Source organism: Myodes glareolus, chromosome 8, assembly GCF_982192425.1.
Source record: "Myodes glareolus chromosome 8, mMyoGla1.1, whole genome shotgun sequence".
Lineage (NCBI taxonomy): Eukaryota > Metazoa > Chordata > Mammalia > Rodentia > Cricetidae > Myodes > Myodes glareolus.
The window spans coordinates 76300931-76320911 of record NC_142033.1 but is presented as its reverse complement, the minus strand read 5'-3'; the positions used below and the strand labels follow the sequence as shown (position 1 = coordinate 76320911).

Genomic DNA, 19981 nt, shown 5'->3' with positions numbered 1-19981 from the left:
GTTCCAGCTGTGGGCAAGCTGCGGTTCTCTGTGTTTGCCTGTCTGTCCCGAGAGTTCGGATGGTGGTTTACCCTAAGACCTCAATTCTTTCATGGCTCTAACATAAGCTGTTAATTTTTGGTGTGCTCAGCATTTTTCTTTATCGGGTAGATGGAGTGGTCACTTCCCAACTGTTCATATGCCTGACCAGAAACCAGATGTTAAAACTATCATTTTAGAACTGAGGCGGTGGCTTGGTGGTTAAGAGCACTTGTTGCTCTTACAGAGGACTCAGGACCTGGATGCGATTCCCAGCACTCACACAGTGGTTCACAACTATCCATAACTCCAATTTCAGTGATTTGACACCTTCTAATGGCCACCATGGGCACCAGACATGCATGTGGCACACATACCTGCATACAGGCAAACATTCATACATATAAAATAAATAAAGAAATCTAGAATAATTTACTTTTAAAAAGCTATTATTTAAAAACATTTTGAAGAATGGAGAGTCAGTTTCTCCTTCCATCTTTATGTGGGTTCTGAGGACGGAACTCCATTGTCAGGCTTGTGCCTTTACCCACGGGGCCATTTTTGGAAGCCCTATGTTAACTGTATTTACTTTGTCATGACGCCTGACATTGGTGACTTCTTTAACTGTTCTTCCCAAAGTCAGCCCATCATTCCCAGAGTTGTCAAAAGAGCTCAGCTGGCCAAGGGTGGTCCTTCTCTATTCAGTGATTCTCCCAACACCCTTTGCCAGAGAACTGGAAATCACCTTGGTTCTCGGGTGAAGTGGCCTTAGGTAAGGGACACTTTTTCTAGAGCCTCTTCTCAGACAACGAACCAAATGGAGGCTAGAAGAAGCATTAAGGGAACAGCTAATGGAAGCAGAGATCAGGAAAAGGATGGTTTGTCTTACAAGAAAAAATGGTAACTGGAGGAAAACAAAGAACCAGCCATAGAGTTTATCCTTTTAGGCTTCTGTTGATGTGGAAAAGTGCATTCTGGCCAGGATGATGTAAGTGAGCCCTGGACATGAAAACCACACCCCACCATCTCAGACAAACCAAGAAAGAAATAACCACCTTCTGTGACCGTTGGCTTAACTTTGCAGTCAGTTGAAGGCTGTTCTGCACGGCCCCAAGCTCAAAATGCCTGCGTGAGATGGGAAATAGCCAAGCACACCTGCAACCACAGGCTTTCTTTTAAGCTTTGAGCCAGGGTGGCACGGCTAGCGGTATGTATCCTCCCCACCCTTTGGCTTCTGTCTGCTATGAAGGGAACAGCCTCCTCCACGTGCTCCCACGAGCAGCATTTCAGCCCAACGCAGGCCCAAAGTATTGAGGGCCCAGGCTGTTCAGTTGGTTTGATTTTAACTAAGCAGCGACAAGACCATTACACTATCCCTCTGAAACTGTGAGCGAGCCTCTAATGAAGTGATTTTTTTAAAAAATAAGTTGCATTGGAAATGATGCCTTCTCACAGCACAGAACACTAATTGGAACACTCAAGGATTGCTTGAGCCTGGTGTTTGGTTGGAAGCGTCACCTCAGCTCCCTGGGACCCCTTTATCCAAGGAGTCTGAAATGTTTGGTTGGAAGAACCACGTGGCAGCGTGACTTCAGTTCCTGGGGATCTGATGCCCTCTTCTGGTCACTACGGGCACTGCATGCACGTGGTGCACAGATGTACATGCAGGCAAACACTCATATACATACAATTTTTTAAAAGAAAAACAATCTAAGAAACAGAAAAAAAATACTAAAGTGAACAGATCCCCCAAGACGTGTGAACACCATCAAGGTGACCAACATATCCATCCTGACCTGACTTCCCTATAAGATTAAACAAACCCTTTCCCCCAAGTTACTTTGGCTGGTGTCTATTGCAATAATAGAACCCTAACTAGAACACTTGCAATCCTAGCACTCTGGAGGCAGAAGCTAAAAACCAGAGATTAACTGGAACACACAGCAAGATGCCTGACTCAAAACCAAAGTGGAAGCAGGGGCGAGGGACAGAGTTCAGGGGCAGAGTGCTTGCTTAGCATGCATGAAGCCCTGGGGTCAGTCTCCAGTACCACATGAAACTCGGGGCGCTGGCACATGCCTCCAAGCCTAGCACTCAGAAGGTGTGGGCAGAAAGATCCAGAGTTTAAGGTCCTGCTTGGCTACACCACAAGTTCTATGCCAGACTGGGATACATGAGACCTGTCTCAAGAAAGAGTAGAAATAAAGACACTCGCAGGCAGGATGTGATGGAGTTCATCATCAGTAGACATTTACTGTAAGACATCCTAAAGAGTTCTGTGGGTTGACGTCAATACTGCTTGACAGCAGCTAAAAACCAAATAAGCATCTCTAGTAGACGTAGACAAGCCTTGAGAAAGCTTAGTGTTACTATACCTCTGGTTGCTAATTCCACTCAGTGGTTTCTACATTCATTAAATGGGGTTTGTCCCTGGAATACAAGAAATATTCAACATAGTATTTAAAAATGCCACAGACTACCTGAAACAGCAGGTCAAAACCTCACACACTCATCCCAACATACATAGGAAAGAGCATTTGACAAAGTGAAATATTAAAAACAAATGATTAAGATCATTACTAAAGCAGAAACAAGAGGTTGGGGAGAGGGCTCGGTTAAGGGCACTTGGTGTTCTTTCAGAATGCTGGCACTGGGCTCCGCGCACCCACTATTGAGGGGCCCCTGTAACTCCAGCTCCGAAGGATTCCACACTCTTCTGTACTCCTCTGAGGCCACCTGCACACACACGCACACACCCATACACAGACACACATGCACTCACATAACTAAAATAAATACACCCGCTGAAAAACAAAAACAAAGCAGGGGCTGGAGAGATGGCTCAGTGGTTAAGAGCACCGGCTCCTGTTCCAGAGGGATTCCGACCGCTCACAACCATCTGTAACTTCCAGTTTCAGGGGCTATTGTGTACTCTTTTGGCCTCTGAGGACGTTGCACTCATGTAGGGCACAAACATACATGCAGGTAAAACACACACATAAAATGAAAACAAAAGAAATTCACCAAGCTAGAAGAAAATTACCTTAAATACTAAGTTTCAGAGTGAGAAATTAGGCCCAGAAAAATTGAAAAAGTGCAATGTTACCAATGAAAATTGCTGCACTTCAAGCAGTCAGGGTGTGCTAGTGTGAACCCCAGTTTTTGCTCACTAGCTGAGTGATTGTTCTTTGCCTCAGTTTCCCTGCCTGTGAGAAGACGGAATAGCTCATGCTTGAAAGGGAATCTGAGAAGTAGGTGCAGTAACGCCTGACGATTCAGAAGCTTGCACAGATTAATATGAACTGCTTGTTAGCACAGGCCTTACGAAGCAGAAGTGAGAATCACGGTGCAGGACAGAGAGTGGGAGGGAAGCTTCACACACCCAGGAGCCACCAGGCCACCAGAGTCTGGCGAGGGATGAGCCGGATGGAGAGCCCAGCAGCGGCACACTCTAAGCAGCAAGCTCACACGCTGCGACCCTGCGTCAAACACGCGTGCGCAAGAAACGTAGCGCGGGGTAAGGGGGGGGGAGGCACGTAGTCCGGGCAACAGGAGGCGTGGCTCCGGGTTTCCTGGGCCTCCAGAGGCGGGGCACACGGGGATTGGCCGGATGAGGCGTGCGGCAATGGGCGGGGCGGAGGCGGGAGGCGATTGGCCGGATAAGCCAATGGGCGGGACGGGCGCGCGGAGATTGGCGGGATGCGGCGCGGCGCGGTGAGTGTACCGCTAAACGGGATTAACGTGGGTGCTGGGCCGGGCCGGGGGCTCGCGGGGCCGCGGGCCGGGGGTTCGGTGGTGCTTCGGATTGCTGAGTGGGTCCGAGCTGGGGGCGTCTGCTGCGGGGCGGGGCGGGGCGCGGCGCCCGCCGCCTCCGGCTGGGGACACCGTATGGGCCTCTCTGCCCATCACCGTGCGTGTTCGACTTGTATTGAGTTCACATGTGCCCTTTTGGCAAATTCGTTGAGTCGGCTTCCTAAGCCAGAGTTGCGCGTTATAGGAAGCAGAGCTAACCAGAAGAATTTGAACTTTGTATTAGCTGTACTAAAAAAGTAAAATGAGAAGAAAGCTGTGTTCAGAACTTGCTACGCTCAGACTGTTGTCATTTCACCAACGCAATGGAAAATGTGCTGAAGCACCCAATACTATTTACTGAAATCCTCCGTGCATCCCCCGAGCACATCTTAATTGCGCTTGTTGTGTGACCGTTGTGCAATATCTCGTTGAAGAAAAAAAAAAAAAAACCTCTGCCTTCCTGGAACTTAAGGTACACTTGGAGGAGGCAAAGTAAATATGCTTGAGAAGACAAAGAATGCAGGCATTTGGCGTGGCAGATGTAGTAAATTAGATGTGGGGAGGTGAATTTTGAGGAAAGACTTGAAGGGGAAGAGCCAGTGAACCTGGGAGGCACACGGAATAACCAGGCCTCTACTGGAACCCCTGCTGTGGTAGGGACCCTTGGAAGGAGGAACAGGTGGGAGGGGAGTACCAGCGGGCCCAGAGCTGATCTTACAAGTAAGAACTTGGGGCTTTATTTGCAGAAATAGCAGCCATTGGCGAGCCTTGAGCAGAGCAGGCACAGCTCTGTTTTCTTGTTATCACTAATTATATTATGGCAGGCTTCTTTGATGATGCCTGGCAGCGTTCCCAGAAGTAGGGTAGTTTCCAGGGAAGTGGAGGAAGGCAGATCAATAATTCTATTTGAAGGTATGCTGAATTTGAGACCCTGGAAAGTGGGTAGAAATATGGAGAAGGTAATGACAAAGTTTGGAGCGAGCTGCAGGTTTTATCTGATTAAGTCTACAGGGTGACATCTCCAGACATGCTCCCCTCCTTTCTCGGTGCTCATCAGATGCAGTGTGGGGAGCTTGGTTGAGACACCCGGGGAGCTGCTCTGGGTTCAAACAGGAGTTGCAGGGATGTCTTCATGTGTCTCTACAGTGATGCTCCTTAGCCTGGACACAGCTGCTGGACAAGCCAGAAGCACTGCCATGTTTTCAGAGCAGGCAGCACAGAGGGCGCACACTCTGCTCTCCCCACCATCGGCCAGCAATGCCACCTTTGCCCGGGTGCCTGTGGCAACTTACACCAACTCCTCACAGCCCTTTCGACTGGGAGAGCGCAGCTTTAGCCGTCAGTATGCCCACATTTATGCCACCCGCCTGGTCCAGATGAGACCCTTCCTGGTGACCCGGGCCCAGCAGCACTGGGGTAAGAACTTGGACTTTTCTCTAACCTATTAACACTTTCCAGTTACCTTGGAAACAGCCCCTTTAGCTCTGTTGCTTTTTAAGATAAGAATGAGGATTAAATTTACCTGTAGGGTTCAAGTTAGGTTTTGTTCAGAGGCTGGTCTGAGGTAAGGCCTGAGTTCTGAAAATGAACAGCTATTTCCGAACCTAGCTAGAGAGCCCCTTATCATGACAGGCTGGGCACCAAAAGCCTTGGTCTTTGAGGGATAGACCGCACCCAAACCATAGCAGAGCCGCAGGTGGCGATTCGGAATCTGTTGTTTCTGTTGGCATCCGAGGCTTCTGTGTGGTGCTCCAGTCCCCCTTCCTGCTGTGGAATTGCCTGCTCTCTGGGTGGAGCTCTGAGGAATGTTCTTGGCTGTTCCGGGGCATGAGTGTGGTTCTGGCCCAGCCCCCACTTCACCCTGCCTCCTCAGCAATCTGTTCTAGGATTGGGTCTGTGCTGATGAATCCCTGGAACTTTCTGGAACTGGCATTCTTCTTCCTGCGCAGCTTAGCTTTCCACATCTTTCCTGCTGAGCACAATGGGATGGGCATTCACATGCGTTCTGTTTGCCTCCTGGGGGCTCTGAGTGAGCAAGGGCAGAGCAGAGGCTGGCATATAAGAACCCAGAGTCTTAGCTTGGCATGGTGGCACACATCTTTAATCCCAGCACATGGGAGGCAGAGGCAGCTGGGTCACTGTGAGTTTGAGGCCAGCCTGCTCTACAGAGTGAGTTTGAGGATAGCCAGAGCTATGTAGTGAGACACTGTCTTGAAAAAAACAAAGAAGAATCCGAAGTCTCAAGGACATGGTAGTTGGCAGGACAAGCATGTGACTGAGATGTAGGTAATGTGTTTCGCAGTTGCTGCCTGTGGCCATGGTAATGAAGTGTTGTAAACAGGGGACTTAGGACAACACATATTTATTCTCCCATGGTTCTGCTGGCCAGAAGTCTGAAATCTGGTTGTCAGCAGGGCTGGTTCCTTCTGGAGGCTTCAGGGTAGTTCCTTCCAGTTTCTGGTGGCTCCAGGAGTCCCTGGGATTGTGCCTGAACCACTCGTCTCTTTCCTGTCTTCGCATGGCCTTGCCCTGGCCTTCCCTGCCTCTGTAGATGTTTGGCATCAAAGTCCCACTTCACCCACAGTCCCTTTATCCCCTCTGGTGGACCCCCTTCACCATTGCATTGAGGTCCCAGGAACCTTCACTTAACAAGCTCTCCCTCCTGGCAAAGCCCGGGGGAGCAGCATTCCTGTGAACCCCAGTAAGTGTCCTGCGGTAGAGGCTGGGCAGCAGGGTCCTATGGGATCTCATAGTCTGACTCCGCCCTCACATCCAGGCAGTGGAGTCGCAGTGAAGAAGTTGTGTGAGCTGCAGCCTGGGGAGCAGTGCTGTGTGGTGGGCACGCTCTTCAAAGCCATGCCGCTCCAGCCCTCCATCCTGCGGGAGATAAGCGAGGAGGTGAGCCCTGCTGCCCTGTGCGCCAACCTTGTCCTCTGACTGTAGGGGGTAGGAAAGCCAATCCAGGCAGGCAGGGATGTGGTGCCACTTCATAACACAGGAGCTATGGCAACCTGGGCTCTAAGACCGCCTTCCATCTGTCCCTCAGCACAACCTGGTCCCCCAGCCTCCTCGGAGCAAATACATCCACCCAGACGATGAGCTGGTCTTGGAGGATGAGCTGCAGCGCATCAAACTGAAAGGCGCCATCGACGTGTCGAAGTTGGTCACAGGTGGGAGCCCAGAGGGGTGGGGATCCTGAAAAGAGGGTGGCTGTGGGAGACCTGGCAAGAGGTGGATGGGGAAGCCTGTGAATTACAGGCTGCCTCCCTAGAGTCTTGGGAAGTAGATATGGGTTCATGTGGTCAAAGGCTGCCAGTCCATGGAGGATTATCTCGGAGATCAATCTTCCTGTCTCCATTCAAAAGCAGTGAGCCTGGGGAGACATCTAATCGAGGCTTCACTGGAGTGGCTGAGGGGGTGGCCTGGACGTAGGAGACCCACAAAGGCTACCTTGGGGTTCTGATTTCACCTTCCCTCAGGAACGGTCTTGGCAGTGTTTGGCTCCGTGAGAGATGATGGCAGGTTCCAGGTTGAGGACCACTGCTTTGCTGACCTGGCTCCACAGAAGCCTGTACCCCCTCTTGACACAGACAGGTGAGGCACCCCACTCCAGCACCCCAGTGTCCCTGTGGGGAGGAGTCGCCTCCTCCTTCCAGCAACCTGCAAGACCTCACCAACCTCTGCAGGTTTGTGCTGCTGGTGTCTGGGTTGGGCCTGGGCGGAGGTGGCGGTGAGAGCCTCCTGGGCACCCAGCTGCTGGTGGACGTGGTGACAGGACAGCTTGGGGACGAAGGAGAACAGTGCAGCGCTGCGCATGTCTCTCGAGTCATCCTTGCCGGCAACCTCCTCAGTCACAATACCCAGAGCAGAGATTCCATCAACAAGGTATGGAGTTCGCCTGACTACTCAGCCTGGCCTGTTAGCATGACTGGGCCTGCTGCTCCAGGGCTGCCCGCATAAGGTATGGGAGCCAGGGTGGAGTTCAGGACCTGTGCAGTCAGCCCCTATCTACCTTTCAGCAGGTAGAGATACCTGCTGCTGACCTTTGCCTTTCTCAGAGCTGAGGCACTGAGGGCCCGGCCACATCCTAGGTCTCTTCTCCCAGGCCAAGTACCTCACCAAGAAAACCCAGGCAGCCAGCGTGGAGGCAGTCAAAATGCTGGATGAGATCCTACTGCAGCTGAGCGTGAGCAGCTTGGGAAATGGCAGGGCTGTGGGAACCCAGCTGGTGAAGCTGCTGTCGGATGGGGAAGGGAAGGTAGGGTGGGCAGAGTCGTAGGGGTGGGGCCTCTCGCAGCCTACGCGCTCCCCCTGCCTTGTGCCCTCCAGGCCTCGGTACCTGTGGATGTGATGCCAGGCGAATTCGATCCAACCAACTATACACTCCCACAGCAGCCCCTGCACCCCTGCATGTTCCCACTGGCCACGGCCTATTCCACGCTGCAGCTGGTCACCAACCCGTATCAAGCCACCATCGATGGAGTAAGGTAGTCAGCATGGCACAAGACATGGGGACAAAGTAAGCCTGGGAGGGCACAGGACTGCAGAAGGCCCTCCTGGCATCTGTCTACCCTGCAGGGTTGGCTTGGGCATCCCCGTGGGGCCACCGGGTACGATCTGAGATAGTCTTTGTAGCTGGGTGGCAGTGATAGCCACCCCACTCTACCCAGGCCACAGTCAGCAGAGCCTTCCTCTTCCAGGTTCCTGGGGACGTCTGGACAGAATGTGAGTGATATCTTCCGGTACAGCAGCATGGAAGACCACTTAGAGATCCTAGAGTGGACCCTACAGGTCCGTCACCTCAGCCCTACAGCTCCGGACACCCTAGGTATCTGCTCAATTACACTTTGGGGTACATTCCCAGCACAGCCTTATATTCAGAGAAGCCATTCTGGAAGTCACTCTGGAATCCTAATTTTGTCCACGGCCAAGGCCTGTACAATTGCAGACTAGGAGCATAAAGCCCCTAGCATCACTGGGCCTGTGATCACCGGGCACTCTGTCACAGTTGGGGTGCTGTTGCATTCAGTGAGAAGTGGGTGGGGGACACCTTATTGGGCAGCTCAACAACAGGTCTTTCTGCAGGGTGTTACCCCTTCTACAAAAGTGACCCATTCATCTTTGCGGAGTGCCCCCATGTCTACTTCTGTGGCAACACCCCCAGCTTTGGCTCCAAAATCGTCCAAGGTAAGTTTTATCTTTGGGGGCTCCAGACCTAAGTCATCAGAAACAATTTTGCCTTACCTGGGTATAAAGGTCCCTACAGGATAGACAGTGTATGTGGTGGTGATTGTGTTATGGTGTGTGGTGGGCTGACTGGCGAGGGTCTAAGGTGGACCCGAGCACATGGTACGACCGTGGCTGCCGTTTCTGGGGACATCCCTGTAAGGCAGGTCCTACCCAGAGCCTAAAGCAGGCCCCATATGTTGTCTTGCAGGTCCTGAGGACCAGGTGGTGCTGTTGGTGGCCGTTCCTGACTTTAGTTCTACACAGACTGCCTGTCTGGTGAACCTACGCAGCCTGGCCTGCCAGCCTATCAGCTTCGCAGGCTTTGGAGCAGAACACGATGACCTGGGAGACCTGGGGCTGGGTCCCTGATGAGGCAGCGGGCCATTCACCCTTGCCGCGTGAGCCCTGTAAATAAAACGTGAATTTTTACAGATCTGGGCCTTGAGCATCTGGGCTTGTGTGGGATGGGGACTGACAGGAACCCCAGCAAGCCAGCCTCCTCTCCCGCTGGGCAGAACAGTTCCGTGGGTGCCATGAGTTTGTTTTATTGCTGTGACTGTGGCTTCTTTGCCTGCCTGCCCTCCCCAAAGGTTGGCAGGTAGAACTGGAGCTTCTGCATAGACTCTGGCTTAGGAGTCCTGGTGGCCTTGATGTCCCACACTGGGGAGGGGAGGCCCACCCAGGGGGACCTCCGATGGCTAAGTGTCAGCCAGCACGGGCTTGGGAAGTGCTGTCTTAGTTTGAACTGGGCATTGCGATCCGAGTATCAGAAATCCCCAAAGTTCACTGTGTAGGTCTCCACCGTTGTGAATGGAAATGTGGGGCCCGTGTCCATCTCCTCTTCCTCCTCTTCCATTTCCTCCTCCTCCAACTCAGTCCCATACTCTATCCCAAACTCTGTCACTATTTCTGTGTAGGTTTCAGTCTCTGACTCCTCCCAGCCTGCAGTGGTTGTAGGTGGAATTTCCCAGGGCCTCCAGGTAACGCCTGGTGTAGGGCCTGGTGTAGGGGAAGGAGGAGGCGTAGGGGGAGGGGTAGGGCTTATGGCAGGGCCTGTGGTAGCATTGAGGCGGCGCAGCCGCATCTGTTCCCTCATCCGGAGCCGGTACTGTAGACGGCGCTGCTGCATGCGCCGCTGCTGGGGGGTCATGGGTCGTGAGGGGTCAATGCGGAGAATAGGCCGGTTCCCATTCATAGCCAAGATCTCCCGAATGCGCTTCCAGTTGGAACGAGCCAGGATGAAGTTGCACTGGGTGGCCCCAATATCATAGTCCACGTTGCAAGTCTTGGCACTTGAGGTGTAGCCCTCTGCGTGGGCCGTCACACGGTACTCACCCGGGTTGAGGATGCGCCAATAGTCACCTCCACTTGCTGTATAAAGAAGATAGGTCTGGTTTTCCCAGGGCCTTGCCAGCTCCACCCTCTCGGATTCCTCTAGGCCCAGTTCTCCCAAGTCCTAGGCAGGCCCAGTACCTCTGGCAGAGTGCAAAGAACCCTCTGGGTCCTGGGTTTCTATACAAAGCAGGCTTGCCTTGCTACTACTTTGGAAGGGCAAGGTCCCCATCTGGGAAGGCAAAGCTATACACACATGAGCCAGATGTCATGACACTAGCTCTATAATCTTAGTACTCGAAGTAGGGCTTGAATTCAAGGCCAGCCTGGGCTATGCAGAAGTTCTAGGCTAGCCAGAGGTACATGTCCGGGATCCTTAAAAATGGGGTAGGGGTGGGGAGGTACATGCTGAATACCTGTCTTCACACCATGGTTGATGCCATTCACGGAGATGGTAGCATTGGCAATGGGAATGCCTTGCTCATCTGTCACCACACCCTTAATGCCACGGTGCACCTGCAAAAGGGAGGTGTGGGCGCACATGGAGATTCCGTGTCCACACTCCTCCCAAGCTTCGCCCTCCTCCTGTGTAGCCCAGGCTGCCCCACCTGCTCCATGAAGGTGAGCAGCGCCTCCTTGTTGTTCTCCCACTCCCGGGGCAGCTCACTCTCGTGAGGGAACTTGTCACAGCCCAGGTAAATAGAGAGCTCCAGGCAGTTAGTATGCAGGTAGCTGAAGTCATTGATAGCTGGACAGACAAAACAGACCCGCGGTCATCCCCTCCCCAGGCTACACGCCTTTCCCAAGCTCTCCCCAGGAAGACTTACTCCCAGACCGAGGATTCCACTTGGCCCCATTGACAATGCCCATGCCACTGGTGTAGTCCTGGGCCTGGCACCCTCCCCGGTAGGGCTCGGTCATGGTGAGATGGGCAGAGGCGAAAGAGATGGCCAGCCAGCGGAAAATCGCATGATCTGGAGTCTCCTGGGCCTCAGAGCCCTCATCATCATCTTCTCCACGGGCAGCTGCCATCGCTGCTGCCAACAGCTGCTCCTGGCTAGGCGTCCGAGCCATGTCGTAGGGGTAAGACACAAGCCGCTCACCACCATTCAGATTTGCACCCAGCACGAAGGGGTTCTTCTCCATCCAGGCAATGATGGCCCGGACTTCTGTGGATACCTGGAGATATGTGGCGGAAAAAGCCATGTTCCCCAACGTCTGTGGAACCCCACATTAATGATATACTTCTCACATCCTCCCCATGTCCCCGATTCTTCCTCTTGGCCTCCAGGGTCTCAATGCCTCCACCTCAGCTCCCTGTCGGCAGCCCTCCCTCCACCCCAGCTGCCACCACTCAGCACACCAGGACCTGTTCCTCACCGTGGCATCTGGGGACAGGTAGCGTTCAGGGATTGGCAAGTTATTGTTGGGGACCCTGTAGGGGACCCATTTCTTTTCCTCAGCTGCCCAGAGCACAGAGTTGAGATCTGGGAAGTCCTCAAAGATGTCAAAGCCCTCCTCAGTCCACAGCCCCAGTGCCCAGTTCCCAAACTCTGAGCCCTGCAAGGAAAACCATGGGTGACTATGGGGTGGTAAGTCAGGGAAGGTCCACCCATGTCTCCAATCTCTACCCACCCCTTGTGAGCCCCACAACCCACCATCTGCGCGGCCACTTCGTAGCCGTCTGGGTTCAGTGAAGGCACCAAGTGGATCCGCGTGTCCTGTACCAGGCTGCGCACTCGGGGGTTCCCGTCGCGGTACTCGTGGCACAGATACTGCATGAGCAGTAACAGGAGCTCTCGGCCGAGCACCTCATTACCATGGATCCCAGCTGTGTAGCGGAACTCAGGCTCCCCTGCAAAGACAGGAGCCACAGCAAGCACTTAGCCCGGCAAGGCTCAGATACACCCAAAGGAGTTGGAGGCAGCTGACGCTTGTGGGGCTCAGCAAGGCAGGCCTGGGTACCCTGGGGTCTCCAGGTCAGGGACCAGATGGTGAGTGTTATATAACGCTGTAGAGGCCCAGCAGGGGGAAGCAGTGCAGGGGACATTTGCCAATGCCTACTTTAGGCATTGGCAAAACAATGTCCCCAGGCCCTCACCCAGCTCATGCTCCCCAGGGTTGTCCGAGATCTCCATCGCGTAGATCTTGAGCCCCCGTGAACTCTTGCCCAGGCTGTAGGTGCGGGTAATTGTGGGGCACTCCTCATTCACCATCTTCATCAGCTGGCAGGGACAAGACAGGTCACTGACTTATCCTCCTGTTCCCGTGACGGGTTTCTATGGGAGGCGGGTAACTCCCGTCCCTCTCAGATGACCAGTACTAGTTCTTTCCCTAAAGCAAGGGGTGGCCAATACTCCTTAAAGGGAGATTATACTTTTGGCATAGTAGGGACAGGGCCACGTACAAGCTCTCTTGGACCCCAGCCCAGGACCCATCCCAGCCTGAACTCCGGCTTCTAACCTGGCGCATGTCCTTATAGCTGTGATGCCGGAAGTCCAGGCTGTCCGTGGTTACCACCTCATTCTGTGCATAGTAGCTGTGGACAGCTGCAGAAGAGCAGGTATACAGGGCCTGAATCCGCTGCTCTTTGCTCCAGACCCAAGTCACACTGCAGCCACCGCAAGCACAGCCAGCCCCGCTTCACTCACGGGTCACAGGGCAGCCTAGCACCTCCAGCCGCATGCACAGGCTGCCATTCCAGGTGAGCGGATAGATGCGGATGAAACGGGCGACAACCGGCTCGGGGAGCTCGCTCAACACGGGCGTGTCCTTGTCCACATTCCCATGGAAGGTCTGCGGAGAAACAGGCCTCTGTGTAGTACCCTGCTCTCCCAAGGGCCCCACCCTGGCCCAGACAATGAGGGCAAAGCAGAAGATTCAGGCACCCACCATCTCCTCATAGCCATTGGTGTACATCACCCAGGTCTGACTGTCGTTGCTGAAGCCCACGAAGAAGGTGGTCACAAAGTCGTCACTGTGGAGCAGACATAGCCAAGTAAAGCGTCAGCTAGGCAGTGGAGCATGGCCTGGACCTCTGGAGCCAGATTCTCTGTCTGGTCATAGGCAGTGGCTGCTGCAAAGCTTGTCTGTCTGTCTGTCTGAACATGCAAACCTACTAGCTAGGACTGAGGGGCAGGTGCATGGTTGACCTCTCATTGATTTTTCTGGCCTTCCCAGTTCAGGTCAAGGGCCGTCTGGAATGTCCCAAACGGGACTCAGAGCTATGCTGGAGTCAGTCCCTGCCCACTGCCTAAGAGCCCATCTACATACTGGATGCTGGAATCGCGGCCTTGGGTAATGACGCCCGTGAACCGAGTTGTCCTCCTGGTATCCACCTCAATCCACTGGGTCTGTGACTCATCCTCGGCACACCACGCCCCATCGTAGTAGTCATCTTCATTAGCGCCAGCCTGTTAAAGGGGAGGCTGAGCACGGGCGGGGGAGCCCTCGCCCACTGCAGGATGGACCGTCCACTCACCCACCTGCATGTTGAGCCGGCCCCGCTGAGCTCCCAGGCCGTGGCGCAGCATGGAGGAGGCACGGATCTGGTTGTCCTCAATGCGGTGTGATTCCATCCCAATAGGTGGGCACTCTGCAGATGCACGGGCTGGGTCAGCGGCTCACGCTCAACCTCCCTTCACTAGTCCAGTGCCAACAGGCCTATAGCCCATGCCCCTTACATGGGGGTGCCAGTTAGGGCACTTGTATAGCTATGACTCTGAAGACTGCAGATTCCACCCATCTCCAGGGGGTTCAGAGCAGGCCAGGAGCCAGTATGACCCAAGCCTGTTTCCCCTGCTTTAGCTACCATCTGAAGAATGAGCAAATGGTGCCCAACACTTATATAAATTCCAGGGACTTCACCCAGATGAGGCCCTTTGCACATGGCTTCAAAATGAAACCTATAAAGGCAGCTGGAGTCCTCCCTTCCTCCCCTAGGCCCTGTCCCCATCCCACTGTCACCCAGCTGCTGGACACCAAGAAGTTCTGCCCTTCCCCACCCCCTAAGCAGGCCAACCTCAGGTCAGAGCACAGGTACAGCTGAGTAAAGCTGTCTTCAGCTCACGGGGTTCTTCCATGTGCTACAAGAATCTACGGTGGGATAGGTTTCTGGGGGTCAAAGCTACACCAGGAAATCTGGTCCAGTGTGCAGTCCTGAGTGGGCCATCACCTGACACCTGACCCTACTCACTGATTTTCTCCACTGGGGCCCACTCCTCTTCCAAGTCCTCGCCCTTCCGTGGTCCTGTAGACAAAGGGAAGGGTTGAAGCCAAGGGCCTACAGAGGCAAAAAGCCAAATGCTACCCCATGGGGACTGACCACCAACCTTTGTGGTCCTTGTTTTTCTCCACAGCCCATTTGTCCTCTGTCTCCTCCTTGGGGTTACTGCCCTCCTTTTTGGGTTTCTCTGGGGGCATGTAAGATAAGAGAGGCCTGTCAGGTTAGCCCTGGGCCAGGCTGAACAGGGGATATGGAGAAGGCTGTCAGGTTGAGCTAGGGGTCCGTGAAGGTCAGGCTGACCTGAGAGCAAGCAGGAGGGGTCAGGCTGAGCTGGGGGCATGTGACGGGGTTCAGGCTAAGCTGGGGACACATGAGGGTCAGGCTGACCTGAGAGCATGTGGGGAAGGGGGAGGCTGAGCCTGAAGCATGCAGATAAGGATCAGGCTGAGCAGGAGGGCTCGTGGAACAGACACAGTGGCCTCAATTGCTGGCCTGCTATGGTGTCTGCCTGGTCTCACTCACTCAGCTCCTCCTTCTCTTCATCCACCTCTTGTCCAACATCTGGCTTCTGTGGTGGAGGATGGGGGAAGTAATAGTCCACTGTGGGAGAGAAAGACAGGTTTAGCTGTCCTGGCCTCACTCCTGACTTCACAGAAGCTCACAGGGCAGGCCTGATCAATAGGGGAGAGAGGCGAGAAGGCAGGGGGACAGGCTAAGACTGAGGTCACAAACCTGGTGCAAGTTCTGCCTATGGGAAGGAAGAAATCAAAGATGAACAGGGAGTGGTGCCAGGGCACGAGATATGCCTGGGTGGCAGCTAGCACATGTGGCCAGGAGAGGGCGGGCCCTGAGATCTGGGCTGAGGCCAAGGGCTGGAGTCATTAATAGTAACACAAGGGCAGGGAAATGGTAAGGACTGTACAAGGCAAGAGCCCAGAAAGGAGAGCTGAGTGATCCAATGGGATCTGGGAAAGAAGAGCACCGAGGGCAACAGCCCAGCCCTCTGGAGAAGGCAGTGAGCTGGCAGGAAGCCTGCTAGCCCCCAGGGTAGGGAGGGCTGGGTCCACATATGGTAACAGGCCTGAGGCAGAGTCCTAGGGACACCCCTATTGGAGGCAAGAGCAAAGTCAGGAGCCAGGGAGGGAGGCAGAGAAGGCCCATGTCCACGAGCCTGCATCCCTTGGGCTCTGGGATACTAGATACTCACTGTCGTCATAGTTGGGGATCAAGTAGCCATCCCCATAGTCAGGAGGCAGCAGGGGCTGCAGAGGTGGATCTGTGGGGGTAAGGTGGAGGTGAACTAGGGTCTCTCCCCTGACCCTGAGTCCCCTCTACGGTCTCCCATCTTACCGATTTCCTTCCTTTCTTCTGGCTCTTCGACCTTCTCCTCCAGGCGCTCTGGCCAGAGCCTCCTCCTGCTGGGTGTCGGTCTTGGTTGCTTCTGGCGCCGGATGTATTCAACTAAGGGGGAAGCAGATTCTAAGCAGCCATCCTGGGTGCTTAGGTAGGACCATCAGTGCCCAGGCCAGAGTCTAGTCCACGCCCACGCAGGGGTCCTACTCACAGTCCTCATAATCCTCCCTCTCTATCTGGTCATTGTAGTCCAGCGTGGGTGCCTCGGTCTCCTCCTCTGGCTCTGAGGGGAGATGACAGTGGTCTTCTAACAGCCATACCCAGGTCCAGACCAGAAAGCCCCTGAGTCTAGTAGGGCTGAGTGGCTGGCCATCCTGAGACCAAGACGATGACAGCTACTCACCTGGCTGGTGCTCCTTGGCCTCCACCTGGGTCCCCTCTCCTTGACCCTGCCAGGTATTTGGGGAGGTTCTTCCTACAACACAAGACCCAGGAGCGGATAAACACGGGTGCCCACCTGGACCACCTTGAGAGCTTAAGGGACCTGCGGATACCCTCCTAAGGCCGCAACTCTCTATGAGGAAGCATAGGCACTCTGCTGGTATACCCTGCGGCTAGAGTGCTCCACTGGGGCCAGGGGGCAGGGTTCTCCACCTATAAACTCCCAAGCTCTCTCCCTGCCAAAGTGGCAGCCTTAAGAGAATTCACTGATAAAACCACCAAGTTTGTGACAAGGCCTCAAAGCTTCCTTATCTTAGAGTCCCAGGGATCTCTCCTCGTTTCCCTATGTCCCCAAAGAGGTCAGAACCCCAAGGAGCCTGTTACAAACCTCTCTCCTGGGGTAGCTCCTCGGGGCTGGGGTTAGAGGGTGGGGGTAGTGGCCACTCCAGCGTTTCTAAGGGGGCCACGATTGAGGGCCTCTTCCCTGCTGAGGGCCTCTTAGTGGCCTTGGGTGGCTTCTCCTTGGGTTTCTTGGTGGCCTTGGGTGGCTTCTCCTTGGGCTTCTTGGTGGCCTTAGGTGGTTTCTCCTTGGGCTTCTTGGTGGCCTTGGGTGGCTTTTCCTTTCCCTTTTTGGGAGGCCTGGTGGACCCCTCCACAGGTTGTTTTGTAACCTTGGGGCCTTTGTCCTTCTTTCCTTTCTTCCCTCTGTCTTTGTTCTTTTCCGGAGGGACTGCCAAGGATGAAGATGTGGGGTTAATCAATCAGAGCCCATTCTGTGTGCCCATGTGGTCCCTCAGAATGCCCACAGCCTGGGTATGGCGGCACTCGCCCGCCCCTGGTATAGATCAGGAAACTGAGGTTAGCCACTTGCTCAAGTGGCAGAATGAGATCCGTGTCCAGGCTTCCTGTCTGCACATCTAGAGCCCTCAGCATCAGCTCTCGGCTGCTCTGAAGGCTCGGCAAGAGGCATGATGTCTAGGGAGACACCGGCATCTGCCAAAACGTCCATGCAGGTCCCTCACAATCCACATTTTCCATATCTGGTTAGTCCTGGAGCACAGTTCTTTCCTGGCAGGGAAGGCACAGGAAAATGCTTGAAGGAGCAAGGTTCCCCGAGCAAACTGCCAGGCAAATTAAAGGGCATGGCTTAGCCTCTTCTTAAGGGACAAGATGAACTTCAAAGAGGCTCTCAAGTCTCGCTGCGGGTGTAGTTCAGTACTAGAGCAGCCCCTGGTGTGTGCAAAGCCTTGTGTCTGATTCCCTAGCACTGCACCAAAGGAGGAAGGTGACAGGCAGGCAGACAGGCATGACTTGAAGCCTAAAAGGAAGGCCTACAGTAGGTTGCAAGCCAGAACCAACAGAAGGCCCTGGGGACCACTTTAAGGACAGAGGGACAGGTAGGTAGCTCCTAGTTGGCTCATCACAGAGAAGTCTAGTAGCAGGGGCCACCCTCCTGCACCCTGAGAGCTGCAAATACTGCAGAGAATTTAATGGTGGATGGGAAACAGAACGGCAGTTGCCTGCACCATCGGGAATAGTATAAAACATGCAGCAGAAGCCCTTGCAGCCATGTCTAGTAAGCCTTGACTGCTGCAGGCAGAGCGGTGCAGAGAGGTGAGGGGTAAGGGAGAACAGGACAGACCTACAGCAGTCGGGGCTGGAGGGGGAGCTGCTGACCTCAGGAATGATGAATGGTGCCTAAGAGTCTCCTGGGAGAGAGATCACAAGATCCTCTGCCACCCTCCAGAGGGCCATGAGAAACAGCCAAGATTTACGGACATCTGGTTACGTAAGAGGCTCCAGATTACATGCCTTGGTGATGCTATCACCTCGGCTAGTTCTGACCATCTCAGACTACCCACTTTCACCTGCAAGTTTGGAGAACAGAGGTCTTCCGCATCCCCCTCCCCTGCCTGTGTGTTCCTGTGGGAGGGGAGGAGGCAGAAGCTTACCACTAACAGACTTGGGCCAGTTTGAACGGGGGAGGTGAAACACAATTCCCTTCTGGCCCAAACCTGCATCCTCGTGAGTGTTGGACGACTGGATCCTCAGAACCGCAAAAGCCCAGTGCCATCCTGTGTTGGACATACCTCCAGGTCTGGCTAGAACTGCCGCCTGGCACGGTGTTGCACTGGAGAGCACTTTCTCACTGGGCAGCATGGGAAGTGGCCTATCCCTCCAGCGTCCCATGCCTCCAGGTTCTCACCTTCTGCGTCTGCTCGAACCTTGCCCCCTGCCTTGGATTTGCGGGCACGCTGGGTGGGCTCTGGAAGTGGCTGGGATTCCACGTCGTCCTCCCGGGGCGGGGACTGGGTCTCCAGCTCCGAAAGGAAGCCTTCGAGGAACTCCTCGATCTCGTCGTCCGTCAGCACCGTCTGTGGGCTCCCCCCGGGGCACAGCGCCAGCAGTGCCAGGAGGCCGCAGAGCAGAGGTGCGGTGCGCACCACAACCATGGCTTTAGGCACCCGCGGGAGCGGGGTGGGCTCAAGCAAGGACTTGGATAGCAGGGGCGGTGCCCCGAGTGGGGGCGGGAAAGGGCGTGAGGGACCCTGAGGAGCAACGTGGGCGTCGAGGGTATCCAAAAAGGAGTGGGAGAGGGAGAGTCAGAGAGGACAAGGGGTTCTGAGAGAGGTTCTGGCGGCCCTGGGCGCTCCAGCCCCGCGTGGCTAGCTCTCACGCGGACCGCCCTCCAGAGTGCTTGCGACGGCCTAACCAGGGCGGGGGCTTCGGGTTTCCGGAGGGGGAGGAGGAGGAGTCGTCCTTGGACCGGGGGCTGCGGGGGAGGGAGGCGGAGCCGTATGAAGCCCCAACTACAAGCAGCGTCTGCGCCCAGTTTAGAGGGTCTGGGTGCAGGGCGAGTGGGGGAAGGAAGGCCTGGGAGGAGCGACTACAGAGTAGAAGTTATGCGGGAAGGAAGTGTGCAGGGTCTAAGGAGGCCTATGCTCTACCTGTTGTTCCCTCTGCTCCGAGCCTCCCAGCTTGCTAGGAGAGGGAGGGAGGGAGGGCCCCCAGGTTGGTTCTTCAAAGTGCATCACCTGCTGCTTGCAGGTGCAGATGTCACCTTCCTGCAGTTGTCACCAACATCCCAGGTCTTTGAAGCCAATCACTGTTCACAACAGAAAAGACAGCCTTGTGAGGATTCACTTTTTCGAGGGAGGGTGTGGAAAAACTGCCCTCAGCAAGCCAGCTGCTGCCCTGAAGCTAGGAGCCCCACTTAGAGCTGAGCTCTCAGGTCCCAGTGTGGACAATTAATTCTCTTTCCTTTCTCTAACCAGGAGTCCCCACCACCCACTTGCTCTCCTTAAGCAGCAGGGTTACTACAGCAAGAACTAGTCCCTGAGGTCTACCCCATCCCTGCCCTCCTAGCCAGCTGATGTCGGCAAGTGACCTCAGAATCCGCAGCTTACCGTATGCTTATTAAATGGATTGTGTTGTGTTGTGCCTGCCACACATGGTCAACACTTGCATCCCACAGCCTGTTGACCCTCAGTGCTGTCCCCAACACCCACCCCAGGACATCTCTCTCACAGCTAGCCCTGCACAGAAGTGACTTCAGCTTGGCGGTAGCAGGAAGGGTGAAGTGAATGAAGC

The 19981-nt window shown here is 54.6% G+C and overlaps 2 protein-coding genes across 3 annotated transcripts; one reads left to right on the top strand and one right to left on the bottom strand.

Annotated features, from left to right (window-relative positions):
• The first annotated feature begins 3656 nt into the window (after positions 1-3656).
• Pold2 (DNA polymerase delta 2, accessory subunit) lies at positions 3657-9472 on the top strand. 2 transcript variants are annotated; one of them, XM_087909162.1, is made up of 11 exons: positions 3657-3732; positions 4957-5226; positions 6587-6708; positions 6857-6980; positions 7290-7404; positions 7497-7695; positions 7916-7996; positions 8140-8297; positions 8511-8638; positions 8896-8997; positions 9248-9472. In XM_087909162.1, exons 2-11 carry the CDS (start codon positions 4959-4961, stop codon positions 9406-9408), a joined length of 1458 nt encoding a protein of 485 aa, XP_087765288.1. In that variant the 5' UTR covers positions 3657-3732; positions 4957-4958; the 3' UTR covers positions 9409-9472. The 2 variants fall into 2 exon arrangements, with proteins under 2 accessions (XP_087765288.1, XP_087765289.1); XM_087909163.1 differs by having other exon boundaries at positions 3732-3759.
• A 96-nt stretch (positions 9473-9568) lies between these two features.
• Positions 9569-19112, bottom strand: Aebp1 (AE binding protein 1). The gene is made up of 21 exons (XM_048450058.3): positions 18597-19112; positions 16779-17120; positions 16353-16424; positions 16161-16232; positions 15947-16057; positions 15804-15872; positions 15119-15196; positions 14703-14783; positions 14567-14620; positions 13857-13966; positions 13645-13784; positions 13264-13348; positions 13023-13167; positions 12835-12920; positions 12473-12596; positions 12030-12226; positions 11752-11931; positions 11199-11550; positions 10980-11119; positions 10788-10887; positions 9569-10410 (listed from the first exon to the last, which is right to left on the bottom strand). Exons 1-21 carry the CDS (start codon positions 18841-18843, stop codon positions 9806-9808), a joined length of 3390 nt encoding a protein of 1129 aa, XP_048306015.3. The 5' UTR covers positions 18844-19112; the 3' UTR covers positions 9569-9805.
• Positions 19113-19981: the final 869 nt, after the last annotated feature.